Here is a 22,101-nt window from a genome sequence, read left to right on the forward strand (position 1 = left end):
TGGTCCGTGCTTCAAGAGTGGAGTCTCGTCGTGTTGCTACATCGGCTCCAAGCTTCGGGGGGCTGGCTGGAAAGTCCCTTCTGAGGGTCTACGACCAGAAATCGCGAATTAGTTTTTTTTTTAAACGCAATATTTATGATCAGATGTCATTACTTACTTCGAGATGCGTTCAGTCTGACTGCAATCGTGTGGAGCTCGCGAACAAGCTAAATGTTCTTCCGCGGGAGGGTGTCTGTCTGTCAATCTGCTGCCAGTTAGCTAGCCAGACTGTTAGCTTCTAACCAGTCTTTGTGTGGCCAGAAATGTGTTTTGTTTTTGGTGAACAGGTCGGTTCTCGTGGCTAGTGAAAAATGCATGGAAGTCAATTGGATTGATTTCGTATAGTGCTGTTTCCTGCTGGATAAAGACTAGTGAAGGCGGCCAGTAGACGTACGCGACACTGAGAAAAAAAGGGTTTTTGAAGAGGAGATGGGAAATTGTCTAAAATCTCCGACCTCGGATGATATCTCCTTGCTTCATGAATCTCAATCGGACCGAGCTAGTTATGGTGACGGGTCAGACCCCGACCAAGAACCACCGCCCCCCTACCAGGTAAGTCAAGCTAGCGAGGCCAGTTATACACGACTATAACGTTAGCTGCCAAATATTTACAGTTGAAGAGAGCTGTTTTTCAAGGTTTGACAATATACTGTATGTACTTAAGTAACTTTAGCTGCCAACGGCAACTTGTGTTGTATTCGGGCTTTACGTGGCAGGTCTTTATCTATATCTGCCTGACTTAATTCAGATTCCATGCCAGGGTTTTTAGACACTGTATTCAATGACTGTAGTTAAATTTACGTTATGTTTTTTAGATGTTAAATCATTCATAGTTCTCATCTCCCTATCAGACAAGAGCTGATAGGGAGATGAGACAACACGCAACAGCTTTGTGACGGCTGGCTGGCTGGCTGGCAGGCTGGCAGGCTGGCTGGCTGGCTGGCAGGCTGGCTGGCAGGCTGGCTGGCTGGCTGGCAGGCTGGCTGGCTGGCTGGCTGGCTGGCTGGCAGGCTGGCTGGCTGGCTTGCTGAAACTGAGTTACAAGGTGGAGTGACTATCACAACTTTTCAGCGGGTCAACATGGCGAGAGCAGTAGTCTTGGTTGAACAGATTGAATGTCGGCTTAGGCGATAATGCTGACTCTTGTGCTTATGCTGATTATAATGTAAGCTAAAATAGACGTATGCCGATTAAATCATTTCTTAAAGAAACCGCATTTGTATTCTCACTGCAGATCTTTCCAATAACGCTGATATGGATTCCCTCTCAGGATGGGCTGATTGTAATGGATGGAATGGAATGAGGAATGGTATCAAATTCCATTCCATCCATTACAATGAGCCCGTCCTCTGATTCCTCCCTCCACCAGCCTCCCCTGTACAGTACCGGGTGTTGATCCTCTTATGTAAGGCTCTGGCAGGGAGTCTGCGTGTCAGCAGGTTAAGCAGCCATATCTCGACAGTAAAGAGTTGAGATAAGAGTGTGAGAAACTTGAGAACTGAATGTTCTGTCACTGCAGCTCTGAGGGGATGCAACATGAGCCTGTAGCCACTAGCTAGTAGCTAGCCACCCACCAGGCATGAGAACAGTCAACTGAGCCTGTAGCTGCAGTAGCTAGGGTACCTGTAGTAGCATTCCACCGGCCAGACATGATGGGTTTTGCTAACGAAACACCCCCAGTAACAGGTGTGACTAGCCACCTCTGAGGTCATGTCTGGTCTGTGTCTGAGATCTGGGTCAAGCCAGCCAGCCTCCAGACGAGAGGTAAGGTGAAGTTTGACCATACTCCTAGATACTGGAGCACGGTGACTCACAGCCCTGTCCGGGAAGACTATACTGTAGGACGTTCCTTTTCCTGGTAACTTTCTGTTGGGAATCAGACTAAAGGCTAGCTTATTCATTGTCTCAGCGGTTTCTGTGTTTCCTGGACAGTCCTGGGTGCGTGGGGAGTCAAGAGAGGATGGCGTTCCAGGTAGGAGGGTAGGCTGTTTCCCAGTAGGTCCAGTAAGCAGGGTAGGCTGTTTCCCAGTAGGTCCAGTAAGCAGGGTAGGCTGTTTCCCAGTAGGTCCATAAGGAACATAGACTCTTTCCCAGTAGCAGACTGATAACACAGTTATGTAACATCCTCATTCCTGTTTACAGCTGTGGAAGTTGCTGGAGGGGATTTCACCTTTAGTAATAAGAGGTTTTTACTGAACTAAGAGACCCTCTGATTCAGAACCCCAGGCCAGTCCAGATGTAGGCTGGTCCAGGTGTTTTCACTGGGTACTGGAGGGCTGTGTGTGTATGTGTGTGTGTGTGTGTGTGTGTATTCGTTCAGCAGAGACCTGGCCCTGGTTGGTATGTTAGGTCTGCTAAGCACGGCACAGGGACTCTAGGTTAGGAATGTGTGTGTCAAAGCTGTAGAGGTTAGCATGTCTGTAGTGAAAAGAATGGGTGTGCAAGACAGAGAGAGTCAGTGAGAATGGCACTGTGTGTGTGTGTGTGTGTGTGTGTGTGTGTGGGGATTACTGTAACAAGTGGTAATTTGGAAAGCAGCTGGTGAGGACGCTGACTCATCGCTGTGCAACTGGGCTAAAGGAGGTGTGTGTGTGTGTGTGTGTGTGTGTGTGTGTGTGTGTGTGTGTGTGTGTGGTTCAGAGAGGGATGATAGGATTGAGCAGCAGGTACCGTGGTTGTAGATAGTGTCCTTAGGCCTTCCCCAGTGATGGCAGACTTAATTGATCACATTTACTCTGACACAAAGACCGTTATCCCTCTGCCACTAGGTTTTATGGTCTGACCTCGTTGGATAGAACACAGACATGAGAGGTGTGTGTGTGTGTGTGTGTGTGTGTTGGCGCTAGAGAGGATGATCTAAGACTTAGCAGCATGGGTGCTGCCCTGGACGGAGTACTAACAGTAAATCTTCCTTCAGACGTGTCGTCTCATCTGGAGTGAGATAACATATATCTCACACACACACAAACACACACACACACACACACACACACACAGTTCTAATTGAGCTAGCGGGGCTCAAAACAAAATGCTGACAAACTTTTGTATAACCAAGGTGAGAGGAGGGTGTGAGTGTCTGTGTTTGTGTGTGTGTGTGTGTGTGTGTGTGTGTGTGTGTGTGTGAGCGTGTGTGTGAGCGTGTGTGTGAGCGTGTGTGTGAGCGTGTGTGTGAGCGTGTGTGTGAGCGTGTGTGTGTGCGTGTCTGTGTGTGACTGTGTGTGTGTGTGTGTGTGTGTGTCTGTCTCTGTGTGTGAGCGTGTGTGTGTGTGTGTCTCTCTCTGTGTGTGAGCGTGTGTGTGTGAGCGTGTGTGTGTGAGCGTGTGCGTGTGAGCGTGAGAGAAAAGGTTTGCTTTGGAGGTGCCATCTAATGAGCTGTCAGACCTGCTGTAGGGAGCGAGGGAGGAAAAGAGGGAAGAGGAGAGAAAAAGAAAGAGATGAGAAAAATTAAAGTGAAGCTCAGACCCAGTGGGACTCGCTAGCTGCTGACTTGACGTTTGAGGTGCACAGTTCTACCAGGGGAGGCTGGTGGAGGTAGAAATCGGAGGACGGGCTCATTGTAATGCATTGAGCGGAATAAGGAATGGCATCAAACACTTATGTTCCATTCCATGCATTACAATGAACCCGACCTCCACCAGCCTACGGTGGTTCAAGCTAACAGTGGAGTGTTCGTTCTCTGGGCTAGATCACTCACATTAGTTCCAGCTGACAGGAGGGACAGAGAAAAGCTCCTAAACAGGAACATGTAACACTGTTTTTCTCATCAAAGAGTGAGTCAGACCTTGTTCTGAAACAATGTAGTGTTTAAATAATGAGAACCATGTTGAGGCCTGGGAGGGTGCAGTGGTCTAGCACCATGGCCTACAGTTCACACACAGCGCCGTGCTGGCGTGGGTTCGAATCTGGCCCATGCCCTTCTTTTTTTTTTTAAATATATGTTTTTTAGGGCATTTCTGCTTTATTGGGATAGAGACAGTAGAGACTGACAGGAAGGATGGGTGAGAGAGAGGAGGGATGACATGCAGGATATGTCGATGGCCGGAATCGAACCAGGGACCTTGCGATGATATGGTATGCTGGTCCTCTGTGCTACGCCACTGAACGCCACAGGCACATGCCCTTCTGACATACCCTCTCCTTCGTACGCCTTCCTGTCTCTCTACACTGTCTCTATCCAAGAAACAATTACAAATATACGAGTTGGACTGCCTCACTGAAAAAAATAATGTTAAAAAAAAAAGCATACAATTTAGCCATGAGGTGGTAACGAGGGACAGAGCATGGTGCTAACAACGCTTAGGTTGTTGGTTCGTTTCCCGCTGGGACCATATATACTGAAAAATGAATGCACTCACTGCAATGTAAGGAGAGGACAGGACAGGACAGATAAAAGGATAAAAAGCGTCAGCTAAAGGGCATATATTATTATATTAAACCAGGCTAGGCCTGGGATAGTCTAGCAGGTCAGCCTCGTGGCAGAGGCTGTTGTTGCTAATATGGTTGCCCAGCCTTTGCCGACATGGAGCCAGTCAGTGTGTTTACTGTTTGTTATTTGCTTAACCTTCCCCACTGAGATAAGCTTTCCCCCCTCTGTACCCCCCCCCCCTCTCTCTCTCTACCCTCCCTCCAGCTCCTGTAAGGGGTCCAACTAAGGGGGTGGTGAGAGAGAACATATTCAGGGACTTGAGGGGAGAAACTAGCCCTGGAGAGCTCTCTGAGATCCATTCCATGCATTACAATGAGCCTGTCCTCCGATTTCTCCCTCCACCAGCCTCCCCTGGTTAAGACTTCTCTGATGGACTGTGATGTGATATAATCTTGTGTTGAGAGGAATGTCTCTGGAATGTCTCTTCTCCCCAGAAGGCTAGTTTCCATCACACTGAGGGGTGCAGGTCAGTAGCCTAGTCACAGTGTTAGAAGGTCACAGGCACACACACACACACACACACACACACACACACACACACACACACACACACACACACACACACAGCTAGGGTGTCAGAGCCATGGCTGCAGGTTCTAGTGCTGTTATTGTTGTTGTTGTTGTTGTTAGGGGGGAATAGTGCACAGTCATACAGAGAGAGCGTTGGCAGCCAGGCTAGCCTGTGGTCTAGTTATGGCCTCTCCCCCTCAGCCAGCCTGGGCCTATCACAGCCCGTCTGGTGCTGGAGACTACCGTGGTCACAGTTGTTGTGAAAGTGGCCTGTAAGCCCTGTCTGCTGACGACACTGCTGTTGCTGAAAAACAAGCTGGAGAGAGATCTGTGTTAGCAGGGGTGGGTGGATTTCCCTCTGTCTGTCTGTCTGTCTGTCTGTCTGTCTGTCTGTCTGTCTGTCTGTCTGTCTATCTGTCTCCCTCTCCCCCCCCCCCCCCCCTCTCTCTCTTTCTCTCTCTCTCTCTCACTCTCACTCTCTGGCTAGCAGTGTTGTCTGCAGAGTGCCTGTCTGCCTGCGGCTTGGCATTGGAGACAGGGCTGCTCTGTGGCTAAGCCCAGGCTCTCTCTTTCTCTCTGTCCTCCCTCTCTCTCTGCCCCCCTCCCTCCTCTCCCATATGTTCCCCTCGGGGGAGCTATCTGCTCCATACTCCTCCTCACACCCCTCGTGGAGATGAAGGTGCAGGTTACTGAGATCATAACACTGGCTATTGGCTGGGTCTCGTCTCTCCTCTCCTCTCCTCTCCTCTCCTCTCCTCTCCTCTCCTCTCCTCTCCTCTCCTCTCCTCTTCTGTCCTGTCCTGTCCTCTTCTCCTGTCCCCTCCTGTCCTCTACTCTCCTGTCCTCTACTCTCCTGTCCTCTCCTCTCTTGTCCTCTCCTCTCCTGTCCTGTCTCCTCTACTCTCCTGTCCCCTCCTCTCCTCTCCTGTCCTGTCCTCTACTCTCCTGTCCTGTCCTCTACTCTCCTGTCCTCTCCTCTCTTGTCCTCTCCTGTCCTGTCTCCTCTCCTGTCTACTCTCCTCTCCTGTCCTGTCCTGTCTCCTCTCCTGTCTTCTCTCCTCTCCTCTCCTCTCCTGTCCTGTCTCCTCTCCTGTCTTCTCTCCTCTCCTCTCCTCTCCTGTCCTGTCTCCTCTCCTGTTTTCTCTCATCTCCTCTCCTGTCTCCTCTCCTGTCTCCTCTCCTGTCTCCTCTCCTGTTTTCTCTCATCTCCTCTCCTCTCCTCTCCTGTCTCCTCTCCTGTCTTCTCTCCTCTCCTCTCCTGTCCTGTCTCCTCTCCTGTCTTCTCTCCTCTCCTCTCCTGTCCTCTCCTGTCTTCTCCTCTCCTGTCCTCTCCTCTCTTATCCTGCCCTTTCCTCTCCTCTAGTATCCTCTTCTGTCCTGTCATGTCCTGTCCTCTCCTCTCTTCTCATGTCCTGTCCTCTCCTTTCTTCTCCTCTCCAGTCCTGTCCAGTCTTGTCTTGTCCTGTCCTCTCCTCTCTTGTCCTCTCTTCTCCTGTCCTCTCCTCTCCTCTCCTGTCCTCTACTCTCCTGTCCTGTCCTCTACTCTCCTGTCCTCTACTCTCCTGTCCTGTCCTCTACTCTCCTGTCCTCTACTCTCCTCTCCTGTCCTGTCTCCTCTCCTGTCTTCTCTCCTCTCCTCTCCTGTCCTGTCTCCTCTCCTGTCTTCTCTCCTCTCCTCTCCTCTCCTCTCCTGTCCTGTCTCCTCTCCTGTCTTCTCTCATCTCCTCTCCTCTCCTGTCCTGTCTCCTCTCCTGTCTTCTCTCCTCTCCTCTCCTCTCCTCTCCTCTCCTCTCCTGTCTCCTCTCCTGTCTTCTCTCCTCTCCTCTCCTGTCCTGTCTCCTCTCCTGTCTTCTCTCCTCTCCTGTCCTCTCCTCTCCTGTCCTGTCCTGTCCTGTCTCCTCTCCTGTCTTCTCTCCTCTCCTCTCCTGTCCTGTCTTCTCTCCTCTCCTGTCCTCTCCTGTCCTCTCCTCTCCTGTCCTGTCTCCTCTCCTGTCTTCTCTCCTTTCCTCTCCTCTAGTGTCCTCTCCTGTCCTGTCCTGTCCTCTCCTTTCTTCTCCTCTCCAGTCCTGTCCAGTCTTGTCTTGTCCTGCCCTCTCCTGTCCTGTCCTCTCCTCTCTTGTCCTCTCCTCTCCTGTCCTGTCCTGTCTTGTCCTCTCCTTTCCTGTCTTCTCCTCTCCTCTCCTGTCTTCTCCTGTCCTGCCCTCTCCTGTCCTGTCCTCTCCTCTCTTGTCCTCTCCTCTCCTGTCCTGTCCTGTCCTCTCCTCTCCTTTCCTGTCTTCTCCTCTCCTCTCCTGTCTTCTCCTGTCCTGCCCTCTCCTGTCCTGTCCTCTCCTCTCTCCTGTCCTCTCGTCTCCTGTCCTCTCATCTCCTGTCCTCTCCTCCTGTCCTCTCCTGACCTGACCTGACCTGACCTGACTGTCATTGAAGGGTGATGGTTCTAGAGTGACTTTGGGGTGAAACGAGAGAACAGAAGGAGGAGAGGAGACGAGAGAGCTGAAGAAGGAGGAGAAGAGAGGACAGGTGTCGTGTTTTCCTCAGGGCCTCCTGCTGAGAAGCACAGTCCTCCTGTCCCAGCTGACACCTGCTCTGTGTGTGTGTGTGTGTGTGTGTGTGTGTGTGTGTGTGTGTGTGTGTGCGCGTGTCTCTGTCTGTGTGTGACAAAGAGACTGCTGACTAAGGCACGGTGTCCCCCGCTGCCCCCCCCCCCTGTGCGTGCTCTGCCCCGCCCCCCCCCCCTGTGCGTGCTCTGCCCCGCCCCCCCCCCTCTCAGCCAGTCACACAGCTGCTCCCACAGCCCCCCGTTGACACTTTCATTCCCTCTGTCTGTCTGTTTTTGACACACACACACAGACAAACACACACACACACACACACACACACACAAACACAGACACACACAGACAAACACAGACACACACACAAACACAAACACAGACACACACAGACAAACACAGACACACACACAAACACAAACACAGACACACAAACAAACACACACACAAACAAAGACACAGACACACAAACAAAGATAGACGCACAGACACACACACACACACACACACACACACACACACACGGACACACAAACACAAACACACACACACAGACACACACAGAGGGAGGGAGGAATGCTGGCTTGAGAATGACGTCCTGGCTGTTGTTTCTGCTGAGTCACAGGGTTTAAACCGCTCTCAGTGTCTGCTGGCTGTGGTGTACGTTTGTAGGGGGGTCTGCTCTATACAGCACATTTCTACCTTTATGTCATTCATTTTCTTTGATGCGTGTTCTCGAGGCTACCTGGCTGCTACTGTAGATATAAACGTACTGGTCCATACATGTAGATATAAACCTACTGGTCCATACGTGTAGATATAAACGTACTGGTCCATACATGTAGATATAAACCTACTGGTTCATAGGTGTACATGTAAACCTACTGGTCCATACATGTAGATATAAACCTACTGGTCCATACGTATAGATATAAACCTACTGGTCCATACGTATATATATATAAACCTACTGGTTCATACGTGTAGATATAAACCTACTGGTCCATACATGTAGATATAAACCTACTGGTTCATACGTGTAGATGTAAACCTACAGGTCCATTCGTGTAGATATAAACCTACTGGTCCATACGTGTAGATATAAACCTACTGGTCCATACATGTAGATATAAACCTACTGGTCCATACGTGTAGATATAAACCTACTGGTCCATACATGTAGATATAAACCTACTGGTCCATACGTGTAGATATAAACCTACTGGTCCATACGTGTAGATATAAACCTACTGGTCCATACGTGTAGATATAAACCTACTGGTCCATACGTGTAGATATAAACCTACTGGTTCATACGTGTACAGCTAAACCTACTGGTCCATACATGTAGATATAAACCTACTGGTCCATACGTATAGATATAAACCTACTGGTCCATACGTATATATATATATATATATATATATATATATAAACCTACTGGTTCATACGTATAGATATAAACCTACTGGTCCATACGTATATATATATATATATATATATATATATATAAACCTACTGGTTCATACGTGTAGATATAAACCTACTGGTCCATACGTGTAGATATAAACCTACTGGTTCATACGTGTACAGCTAAACCTACTGGTCCATACATGTAGATATAAACCTACTGGTCCATACGTATAGATATAAACCTACTGGTCCATACGTATATATATATATATATATATATATATATATAAACCTACTGGTCCATACATGTAGATATAAACCTACTGGTCCATACGTGTAGATATAAACCTACTGGTCCATACGTGTAGATATAAACCTACTGGTCCATACGTGTAGATATAAACCTACTGGTCCATACGTGTAGATATAAACCTACTGGTTCATACGTGTACAGCTAAACCTACTGGTCCATACATGTAGATATAAACCTACTGGTCCATACGTATAGATATAAACCTACTGGTCCATACGTATATATATATATATATATATATATATATATATATATATATATATATATATATATATATATAAACCTACTGGTTCATACGTGTAGATATAAACCTACTGGTCCATACGTGTAGATGTAAACCTACAGGTCCATTCGTGTACAGCTAAACCATACATGTAGATATAAACCTACTGGTCCATACGTATAGATATAAACCTACTGGTCCATACGTGTATATATATAAACCTACTGGTCCATACGTGTAGATCTAAACCTACTGGTCCATACGTATATATATATAAACCTACTGGTCCATACGTGTTTGTAATCCGGGTCTTTGGTATGCAGGCGAAGTTGCAGAAACCAGCAGAAAAGTGCTGATGTGACAGAAGTAGAGCTCCGTAGTGACTTAGCAGAAAAGGCTGTTCCATACGCAGAGGATTTAGCCTGCTGTAGAGGATAAGCACTGGTGGAGGTGGAGCCCCAGCCGCCCTGTGGAGGTTAGTTAGACCAGGCCGGGTAAGGACCTGGGTTGTCTGGTCAGGGTGGAGGCCTCTCGGTGGAGGTGGGGGGTAAGAGTGGAGGTGGGAGGTCAGGGTGGAGGCCTCTAGGTGGAGGTGGGGAGTCAGAGTGGAGGCCTCTAGGTGGAGGTGGGGGGTCAGAGTGGAGGCCTCTAGGTGGAGGTGGGGGGTCAGAGTGGAGGCCTCTCGGTGGAGGGTGTTCCCTCTGACTAACAGATCTGACAAGAAGAAGTCGTCACTCGTTCACTCTCAACATCCCCGGCCCGGCCCAACGAGTCACACAGCCTTGATATGAGACCCACAGCTGTTCATGTGGTTGACCCAGCTGTAGAGGTTATAACCTGTCACAGAGACACCACAGAGACACCACAGAGACATCAGACGTTCAGTCTGCTCTCTAGCCTCTTACCTCCCACTGTGGGCCCGGCCTCCACTGTGAATGTTGCTGTTTTCAATAGAAAGCTTTGTTTACTGTGGCACTGTCTCATGTAACAGCTATGGGAGCTGGAAACGCCCATGTAGTCCTCCTGGACCGGACTGGCAGGACTCTGTTTTCTGGCCAGGGAAACACTGCCCCCTGCTGGATCACCATGGCATGTCTCTGCTGGTGAGAGGTGCTGTGGTTGTACTACAGTAGGCATGGGCAAATTACGGCCCGTGGGCCAGATCCGGCCCGCCGCGAGTTTTAATCTGGCCCGCCGCGAGTTTTAATCTGGCCCGCAATCTTTTAACCAAAACGATACATTTGATTCTGTTATACCATAATTAGTTTCAGCACAGTATGAGGTCACATGCTGTAAAGGCGAATTTTTTAATTTTGAGTAGTGCGGCTGCTGCATCCACGTAGAGGCGACGGTGCCAGGCGGCCAGCTGAGGTGGAAGAGCGGAGTGATCGGGCAGGGTTTGGGGGCTGACCATTGCTTGCAAGTAGGGAGGGGCTGTTCCCTTTGCCACCCGGTGGTCTAGCACCAGGGTCTTGAATCTGATGTGAGCTGCTACCGGGAGCCAGTGAAGGGTGCGGAGGAGAGGAGTGACATGGGAGAATTTGGGGAGATTGAACACCAGATGGGCGGCAGCGTTCTGGATGAGCTGCAGAGCCCTGATGGTGGAGGCAGGGAGACCGGCCAAGAGTGCGTTGCAGTAGTCAAGGCGAGAGATCACAAGTGTTTGGACCAAAAGTTGTGCTGCTTCTCTGGTGAGGAATGGACATATCCTTCTGATGTTGTAGAGGAAGAATCTACAGGAGCGTGCTGTTGCTGTTGCTGAGCGTGCTGTTGCTGTGTCCACACAGGATAAGTGTTTGTCAAGGATCACCCCAAGGTTCTTGGCTGTATGGGAGGAGGTCACAGTAGAGTTCTCTACTGTGATGGAGAAGTCTTGGAGAGGGCAGGCTTTCCCTGGGAGGAAGAGCAGGTTGAGCTTGAGGTGGTGGGCTGACATCCAAACAGAAATGTCTGCAAGACACGCAGAGACACGTGTTGCTACCTGTGAGTCAGAAGGGGAGAAAGAGTTGAGTGTCATCTGTGTAGCTGTTGTAGGAGAAACCATGTGAGGAAATTACCGAGCCAAGAGATTTGGTACAGAGGGAGAACAGTAAGGGGCCTAGGACAGAGCCCTGGGGGACCCCAGTGGTGAGGGCTCGTGGAGAGGACAGCGATCCTGGTAAGAGCGATCAGCCAGGTAGGATGCAAACCAGGAGAGTGCAGAGCCAGAGATGCCCAATTCTGAGAGTTGGAGAGGAAAGTGACGGATTTAGAGTATTTTTCACTTGCGCTGGACGACAGTACGGACAATAAGACAGTACGGACAATAAGACAGTACGGACAATAAGACAGTACGGACAATAAGACAGTACGGACAATAAGACAGTACGGACAATAAGGACAATGCACAACTTCTTGTCTTTATCAGAGGGATAAACGAGAACTTTGAAATTACGGAGGAATTTCTTTCCATGGAACCATTAAAAGGGACGACTACGGGACAAGACTTATTCAACAGCGTTTCTGCTTGCCTCGAACGACAGAGTTTATCATGGGATAAATTGGTAAATGTCACTACCGATAATTCTCCAAATCTTACGGGCAAAAACGTGGGCCTTTTGAAGAGAATTCACGACAAAGTGAGAGAGGTGTTGCCAAACACTGAGGTAACTTTCTTGCACTGCATTATCCACCAAGAGGCTCTGTGTAAATCTGTACTTGGACTGTACTTGCATGTTCTTAGAGTGGTTGTGAAACTGGTAATCTTTGCCAGAGCTAGAGGACTCAATCACTGTAAATTCATTCAGCTGTTAGAGGACACTGATGCAGAGCATGGTGACTTACTTTCATTCAAACGTTCGCTGGTTAAATCAAGGGAGAGTATTTTTTAAGCAGGTGTGGGATTTGAGAGAGGAGATTGGCATGTTTGTGGACAGCGTAGGTAAAGCTGAAGATTTCCCCGAACTGCATGATGAGGGCATAATGTAAAACTACAGGGAATAATGTGTTTGTGCATGAACTGTACAACCATGTGAAGGCATTCAGAGCCAAGCTGGTGTTGTTCACAAGGCATTTGAGGTTCATGTCATTCATTCATTTTCCGACACTGGCTTCTGTGGAGGTGTCGCCACCCAGCGCAGTGAAATACATTGGCATACTGTCAGACTTGTGTCACGCCCTCTTTTACACGATTATGAGAAAGCACCACCGAACATGCAGCTGGAGCTTATTGCTCTCCAGTGTGACACTTCACTCCGGGAGGAGTTTGAAACCGTCACACTGCCTGAGTTCTATGCCTCATTGAGTTAAACACAGTTCGCTCCGACGGGACAGCTGGCTCAGAGTAGGTTGGTGCTGTTTGGCTCTACTTGCTCACACTTTGTGTGAGCAAACCTTTTCAGTGATGAACTACAATAAATCAAAGCACAGATCTCGACTTAATGATGAACACTTGTCTGCTATACTGCGTCTTTCAACCTCAAAAATAGCACCTGACTTGGATAAGCTTGTAAAACAGGGTGAACAACTTTACTGTTCACGTTGACGAGCCGTGGGCCAGTAGATGCTGAAGGACAGTAAAGGAGAGGTCTGAGTAAATGAATGTATTCGTGAAAAATGCTGTTAGTGATGCCAAGAATACCTTTTCCTGATAGAATGCACTGGAAATGAAAATAGTAAATGTTACATGAAAATGCTACTGAAAGTAATAGGACACATTTTTTTTAACTGTGATTAAGAGTATCTGGTAATAATATGTTGACTGTAAAATATGAAAGTGATAGCCTATTGTTCTGTACTTTTGTCTTTTGTATTTACTGATACTTATGTCATTGTTAAAAAAAACAGGACTTTAAACAGAGGGACATTGTGTGAAAATAGGTCTCTTGAGAGCCAGTCCTTTAGAAAACAATGTGATTCACTTGAACATCAGTGCACATGCACAAATATTTTTGGTTTAATACATTTGTAGTTGAGGTACATAGAGCAGTGTGTGTGGCCATCTGGAGCACTGGGAGATTTCTGCGGGGGGGGGGGATCTGTGGGCTGTGGTGAGCGATGCAATCTGTGGGCTTTCGCATAGATTCAAGAAGGTGTAGGAATCCACATTTTCAATTATAAAAGCGTCAGCTAAGTGGCGTATATTAATTAAGAACGTGAGACATACACCAGTGTCACCTTAATTGGGATAAATCAAATGAATCATTTGTTATCGTTCATTCAATACTCAATGAACGTTCTAGTAAGAATCAAATACAACAGCAATAACCAACAAGAGAGCAACAACAACATAACACCAGTGAAAACAGAATCGTTCTTTACTGGAAGCCACAGCTCCCAAAGACTCTCTGACAATTACTTTGTTATATACTGAAAATACTAATACATACTAAAACACATGCGTGGAGAGGACAGATAACTAATTCACGGAACTTAGTCCCGCAACACTTGTATCTCACCCCAGGGCCGTAGTTGTCTAAATTCCTCACCTATCTTATGTTCTCAAAACATAGCTTCCGGCGTACAAGGCTCTACTTAATAAGATACTACACAGCCAGTGTTAGTTATCCCTGAGCACCCCCTTAAGAGACATAACTGTGATATGTGTTTAAACCTTCTGTTACATACTTTTAAAAACATAGTTATTCACAACAAAGTGTAAGAACTAGTATGAATGGAAGTTCAATTAGAGGTCAAGACAGACATCTATTCACAGGACCAATTCCTGTAATTCAGATTCCTCAAAGGTCTAGGGCCAGCAGACTAGGTTCTAGAAGGTCTAGGAGACTCTAGGTTCTAGAAGGTCTAGGAGACTCTAGGTTCTAGAGTGTTCTAACGAGTTCAGCAAGCTGCTTTGTGTTGTTATGAAACAGTGTCAACATGGCTGTTTTCACTAATCCCCTTCAGACTGTGGCTTTGTTCCCTGTCTCACCCTTCCCTCCCAAGTGTGCACTCATTTACATTTTTGACATTTAGCAGACGCTTTTATCCAAAGCGACTTGCAACAAGTACATTTGTCTAAAGTAAGTGTCTAAATCGTCTATACATCAGTCACAAAAAAAATCGAGGCTACACAATGCTAGAAGAAGGAAGGATTTTTTAATACATATTTTGTTTTATTATTAACAGTAGAGGAACTGTACAGAGGGGTAGTGGGGAGTGAAGAGGTCTTTAGGAGGGACAGTCAAGATGTAACCTGAAGAGATGGGTCTTCAGTCTACGGTGGAAGATACTTTCTTTCACTCCTTCCCTCTCTCTCATAGTTCTAAAGGAAAGAACTAGTGCAAGAAGAAATACACTGGAAACCCCCTTTACTCGATGCTGACACTAATCCAAGGCCTTAAACGCATGAGGGGAGGTCAAGGTGTGCCCTTCACGTAGACGAGGGACGAAAAGAACTGGTCAGGTCAGGTGTTTCTGTGCCTGTGACAGGACTGTCCCCAGCTCAGATGTGTCATTGTGTGTGTGTGTGTGTGTGTGTGTGTGTGTCTGTGCGTGCATGCGTGCGTGTGTGTGTCTGTGCCAACACAGGAGCAGCAGTACATGCCAGTGTACCACCCCACGCCCAGCCAGACCCGGCTGGCGACCCAGCTGACAGAGGAGGAGCAGGTTCGCATCGCCCAGCGTATCGGGCTGATCCAGCACCTCCCCCGCGGCGTCTACGACCCGGGACAGGACGACAAGAAGATCAGAGAGTGAGTAGTATGGGGCGCTTTAGTGGCGAAGGAATGCGCATACCACATAATCGCAAGGTTCCTGGTTCGATTCCGACCCTCGACATATCCAGCATGTCATCCCTCCTCTCTCTCTCACCCATCCTTCCTGTCAACCTCGACTGTCTCTATCCCAATAAAGCAGAAATGCCCAAAAAACTAATTTACATAAACAAAATAATACAAAACATATTTAAAATAAATAAATAAATAAATAGAGCAGTAGAGGAAGAGACATCACCTCCATCACCTCCATAGGTTTTCATTGATTCATTCTCCATGCGTCTTCATCCATTCAAACAGGCCTTCATATGTTCAAACCCGTGTTAGAGACATAGGCATACGGGGGATGCATGACAGCTGGCCACAGCACTGGATTCATCTCTCGAGGAAGTTTAACCGACGCTGAATATCTTTCAGACAGTAACTGACTGTGGGGGGACATGCAGCGTTCGGCCTGTAGAGGGAGCTACAGGACCGTGGCCAGGGTTACGGAAGCGAAGCTTTGTTGCGCACCTGGTGCGAATGAAGCCTCGTTAACGAAACGGTTAAGATGTGTGTGCCTCTGCTTTCAGTAGGTGGGCTGGGAACGTCGGGGACGAAGAAAAACGCTGAAAAGCTAAAAGAAGAGAGAGACGTCGACGACTGAAAAGTCGACCCCACGAACGATCAAAATAAATAAACTGGATATTCCCTATCACAAAGCTACCGCTCGGCTACAGTATAGGAGAATAATTGCTCATCATCATCATCATCATAACCCAAAGCACGACAATACCATGGCAACGAAGCTGTCTGGGGACAAACGTAGCAAGTTTGTATAGGAAGCTCTATAGGAGACTAGTAAATAAAGCTTTTCGTTTTTTTGTTTTTTTTTGTGATTAAATATTTTTGTGTGATATTCAAGATGTGTACCGGTACAAGTAATGTGACCAGTCACTAATATAGCTGATAATATTAATAGCTTTTTCTAACCTGCGCAGTTTTTTGACGATGTCTCAGTCTCAGGGATGATGGGGAAAGTGAAATAATGAACACTAGTCAATATTATTATGGTGGGATCAAATATCTGCATTATGATGTCAGTGTTACAGCGATGCATGCTTGTTTAGGTGGCTCCAGTGACATTACAATTTACCAGCGTATTGTGTAAGACCTCCAGCCTCTCTGTGTATGCCTGGTGATGACAGCGTCTCTCTCTCTCTCCCTCTCTCTCTCTCCCCCTCCCTCTCTCCCTCCCTCCCTCTCTCTCTCCCTTCCTCCCTCACTCTCTCCCTCTCCCTCCCTCACTCTCTCCCCCTCCCTCCCTCTCTCCCTCTCTCTCCTCTGTTCCTCGGTTCCTCGGTACAGGTGTGTGATCTGTATGATGGACTTTGTGTACGGTGACCCCATCCGGTTCCTGCCCTGCATGCACATCTACCACATGGACTGTATAGACGACTGGCTGATGAGGTCCTTCACCTGCCCCTCCTGCATGGAACCTGTGGACGCGGCACTGCTCTCCTCCTACGAGACCAACTGACACACCTACACACACACACACACACACACACACACACACACACTAGTACATACATACACACACACCTACACACGCACACACACACACACACACACACACACACACACACACACACACACACTAGTACATACATACACACACACCTACACACGCACACGCACACACACACACTATTACATACATACACACACACCTACGCATACACACAAGCATGCACACGCACACACTATTACATACATACACACACACACCTACGCATACACACGAACACGCGCGCACACACACACAAGCCTGCTGGACAGGGAGGCCTGGTGGAGGGGGAGGGAGGGGGGGACAGAGAGGGGACAAGGAAAGGAGAGACTGGTGACCAGGACAAGACGGTCTACTACACGTCATGTGGTCACCCCCCCCCCACCCCCCTCTCATTACCCAGAACCCCCCCCCTCTCTCTACTGGAGGAAACGCCCACACCCACACCCACGCTGGAGGGAGGAAGGACTGAAAAAAGAAGGAGGAGACAAAGAACTCTAGAAACACTGGTGTCCTCTTGTATTATGACAGATGTCCGCTAGAAACGTACTGATCTGCTAGGGCCACGCACGTCTGCACACACACACCTCCTGCAGGAGAGGCCGGTGGAGGTAGAAATCGGAGGACGGGCTCAGTGTAACGCATGGAACGGAGTGAGGAATGGTATCGAACACGAATGGTATCAAACACTGGTGTTAAGTCACATCACGTGTTGTGTTGTGTCAGTCATGAAAAGGGCTCAAGTGACAGGAGGTTTGGGGTTTGTCATGGTAGGCCCTATTATGTGACAGTACTACTGTTGAGCCCAAACCGAGGAGCAGTGAATATATATATATAGACACACACACACACACACACACACACACACACACACACACACACACACCCCCAACCAACCAACCACTACCCGTGGCCATACACAAACACGCATGCTCTCACACAAACACACAAACAAACTAAACTCTCCACCAACTCCTCCATGGTAACACTATCCGTCACTTTGTAGGTCCCACTATCACCATGGTAACACTAGGTCCAACTGTCACCTACCCAAGTGCTGTCACCTACCCAAGTGAGTAGCTCAACACGAACATGACACCATAGCACAACACTGTTTCTCAAGGGATTTGGATGTGAGCGAGATACTAACCAATATCTGTTTCTTTGTTTTCTGTACTGCTGTGTGTGCGCGTGTCTGTCGGATGGTGTGGCTGTTGTCAGTGGTTACCACCTACTTGTAAATAGATTTCCATGTACGTGAGTAAAATGTACCTTGCTGTGTTTTGTTTTATTTCAAAGATGTTCTAGAAGAATCCCTGCAGATTGAGTTATCATTATGAAGAAAAAAAAATCAATCAGAAAGTGATTTTGACTTTATGATTGCTTTCAAAACATCTTGTCTTCTGTACTATTGTAGAACACAGACCCAACAATCCCCTAAATGACTATGAAAGCACAAGAAAGCATCAAATGTTTGTCTATTTGTCTTGATCCCAAGCTATATATTTTGATATAGAGAGGGGGTATACAGTCCATTATTCAGAGGAAGTAGTAATGTTTCTGTTTCCTCCCTAACCTTAGGGGAGTACTACAAAGCGAGCTCAGGGAGTTAGCCAGCTAACTTTAACCAAATTCAGCTCCAACTTGGGATAATCCATCTCACCCTTTAGCCAGCTACATTACTTTAGCAACTTATCCTGAAGCTCTATCCAATCAAATGTATTTGTATTTAGTGTTTTTACAAAGACAATAGCCTCAAAGTGCTTTACGACAAGAACAATACAAACAATGTAAACAATAAATACAACACAAACAATATGAACTAACACCGACCATAGAGCACAGGGGCAAGGAAAAACTCCCTGAGAGGAAGAAGCCTTGAGAGGAACCAGACTACTTGCTAACTGCATTATTATCCTGAATTTGTGTCCCAAATCATTCCCCCTCTTGCAGATAATTGCATCATTTCATGCCATATCTGAGGTTTATTGTACAAAAGACGACTGCTAAATATATTTTTGGATCGAATATTACATTTACTAAAACATTGTCAAAATTATCACTAATACATGAAGACTGACAAAGTAAAATAATGTAAGAAAGATACTTCTTGCATGAACAGTTTATTCAATAAAGAAGTTTATTACGGGGCGCTTAGTGGCGTAGCACACTAATGCGCACACCACGTAATCGCAAGGTTCCTGGTTCGATTCCGACCCTCGACATATCTTGCATGTATGTCATCCCTCCTCTCTCTCACCCATCCTTCCTGTCAATCTCTACTGTCTCTATCGCAATAAAGCAGAAATGCCCTACAAAACATATTTTTTTTAAAAAGAAGTTGTCATGGCACACGCTGAAGGACGTGTCTCTGCGTTCAAAGCTAGTGGAGTTGGCTGACATTCACTGATTCCGGCAACAATGAAAACATGACACGGATTCACTCCTTTCTGCATTGAAATCTGTGATTCACTGATCGTAGCATCGGCTGAGGGGCAGCTCTCCTCAAGTCTGGCTTAAATAAGCGGGAGGTGTTGAATCACCATCGAGGAAACCTGATCTTGATAACTCGGGTTAATCTTTGGATAATCCTGAATATGTGTAGCTTGCTTTGTAGTATACCCCTCAGGGCAGTGACCTCCCCTCCAGCTCTCTGTAGCCCCCAGAGAGAGAGAGACAGCTGTATGTGTCTCTGTGGGGTCAGACCTGCTTGTATGTGTGACCTTATGCACGTTAGGTCTTACAGATCTTTGATTTCTTCTGTTGAGACTGAAAACATGCCTTGAGTGATTAGTGTGTGTGTGGGGGGGGGGGGTGCGTGTGTGTGTGTGTGTTGGGTGCGTGTGTGTGTGTGTGTGTTGGATGCGTGTGTGTGTTGGGTGGGTAAGCACTAGTTTTGCACAGTACTTTACCTTTTGTTTATATTTTTCTCCATTCCACGTGGAGCTCCATTGCCTTAGGCCATACTGTATGTGAGGGTTGTGATTGCCTGGCTGAGCTCAGGGTTGTGAATGGCTGCCTGGCAAGTATCAGGGTTGTGATAGGACGGGGCTGCGGTCTGATTTTCCACCCTTCACCCAGAAGTGTACACTCCTTCACTCCCACTCATGGATGTATAAGACCAAGGGCCAGAGGTAGTTCCCACCAGGGGAAGCTGGTGGAGGTAGAAATCTGAGGACGGGCTCGTTGTAATGCATAGAATGGAAGAATGAGGAATGCTGTGAAACGATGTAATTCCTCATTCCGTTCCATGCATTACAATGAGCCCGTAGGGAGAGTGAAGGCCGGGGAGCAGGGAGGGGGAGTATGGTCCCTGGGGAGGTAGGATGAGGACACTAGTCTCGGGATGGTTGGAAAGATTGAAACAACAATGTGGTTGTGTGTTTCAATGTATCCACAGTCCAAACAGTGTAACTTACAGGAACCCACTGCAAGACTAGCAGGTGTGTGTGTGTGTACCTCTGAGAGTTGTCTTTGTTTGTAAGTATATATATGCATATGATATGTACTACAGGCAAATAATAAATAAAAACTATGCCATGAAATGTGCCGTGTATGTGGGATTGATTTAATGGTTTCTTTGAATAGAAAGCACTTGCCTCTCTTTAGCTTTAAATTCTGCCCAGGGCCCCACGGTGGAGCTCTGTACTGCCCTGGGCCCCACGGTGGAGCTCTGTACTGCCCTGGGCCCTACGATGGATCTCTGTACTGCCCTGGGCCCCATGGTGGAGCTCTATACGGCCCTGGGCCCTCAGCGACACCTCAACCCTGGGGGAGAGACACAGAATAGAATCAGGGGAGGCTGGTGAAGGCAGAAATCTGACATCTTCAGAGTTTATTAGAAAAACATCTAACAACCAAACCTCTCACTTTGAACTGGTAGGGTGTGTCCTTTTTAAAAAAAAATATTATTATTTTTTTAAACTTATTGTTGCATTACTCTGTGGCACTGTCACTTTTGCATTTCACTGTATACTTGTATGCATGTGACAAATAAAGAATCTTGAATCTTGAATCAGTTTCGATGACAACTACTAGATCACACAGAACAGGATTAGGGTTAGCTGCCCCTACTGGCCACACTGATCATTTGAAACACACCAAATGTGAAATAGGGACATAAAGGCCAGTGTCCTACCCAACACAAGATTTTAGAAAAGGCTTTGATTGGACTAAAACAGGCTTTAATTGGACTAACACTCTTCAGTGAACGTTCTTCATCGTGTTATCTCATTCCTTGATGGCTACCGATTTATCATGGCCATTAAGCACTATTTTAAATCTTAAATCAACATACTGGACCTTTAAAAGAAGTAAAGAAAACAACAGTCAGCACTGCTGAATGGAATCTGTTGAGGAAGATTCAGTTATCATAACATACTACACACAGCTGACTGAAACTGAGAAGTCGTGCCTAAGAATGAATGAAAGGCACTTTCTGCAAGTGCTGGCACTTTTATCCAAAGCAATTTACCAAAGCGATCATTCTCCACGACCCTACCTTTGAACTGACATGAAGTTAACATCTTCACTTGCATTTCATTTCTTACTTCTTTTTAAATATATGTTTTTAGGGCATTTCTGCTTTATTTGGATAGAGATAGTAGAGATAGCAGGATATGTTGATGGCCGGAATCAAACCAGGGACCTTGCGATGATATGCGCCTTAGTGTGCGACGCCACTGAACGCCTCTTCATTTCTTATTCTTAGTCATTCTTTCATTCATTCTTAGGCACGAGTTCTCAGTTTCAGTCAGCTGTGTGTATATCATCGCAAAGTCCCTGGAGAATGATCGCTTTGGTAAATTGCTTTGGATAAAAGTGCCAGCTAACTGGCATACATTATTATTTTTGACTGATTCTGGGGAACGAAGCAGTGTTTGTTGCTCCATAACCTGCCTGTATGAACTTACCGGAAGGGCTGAGTGAAGTGTGTGGTCTGTAGAGAGGAAGCTAGTTACCACAATCCTCGGGACTTGATATAGTCTGTAGTCTAATAGTCTGTTCCTGCTCATAGAATAGAGGTAAGGCTTTGTAAAACACACGCACACACACACACATACTCACACCCACACCCACACCCACACCCACACCCACACACACTTACATACACACACACTGCCTGCTTATTGAGAAAGACTGAGAAGGGAAATACTGTATTAGCAATGCAGAGGATGACTGTGCCATATTCAGATTAAAGCATTGAGAAACTGGGCCCTGAACGCCTTCTGATCACACCCCCAGAGTTGTACCAATAGGGTTACGGGAGGGTAGAAGGTAGGGATTGTTCAACGGGGTTAAGGAAGGGAAGAGGGTAGAGAGTAGAGGGTAGAGATTGGTCAATGGGGTTAGGTGAGGGTAGAGATTGGCCAATGGGGTTAGG

At 47.1% G+C, this 22,101-nt stretch overlaps 1 protein-coding gene across 2 annotated transcripts; it reads left to right on the top strand.

The window, feature by feature from the left end:
- Positions 1–62: 62 nt before the first annotated feature.
- LOC310823249 (RING finger protein 11-like) lies at positions 63–20,418 on the top strand. 2 transcript variants are annotated; one of them, XM_083696052.1, is made up of 3 exons: positions 63–591; positions 14,985–15,148; positions 16,517–20,418. In XM_083696052.1, the coding sequence occupies exons 1-3, from the start codon at positions 469–471 to the stop codon at positions 16,686–16,688; spliced, it is 459 nt and encodes a 152-aa protein (XP_083552178.1). In that variant the 5' UTR covers positions 63–468; the 3' UTR covers positions 16,689–20,418. The 2 variants fall into 2 exon arrangements, with proteins under 2 accessions (XP_083552178.1, XP_083552177.1); XM_083696051.1 differs by lacking the exon at positions 63–591 and adding an exon at positions 11,788–12,121.
- The last annotated feature ends 1,683 nt before the right edge of the window (positions 20,419–22,101 follow it).

The sequence above is a fragment of the Argentina silus genome, assembly GCF_951799395.1.
Source record: "Argentina silus genome assembly, chromosome: X".
NCBI classification, from domain to species: domain Eukaryota; kingdom Metazoa; phylum Chordata; class Actinopteri; order Argentiniformes; family Argentinidae; genus Argentina; species Argentina silus.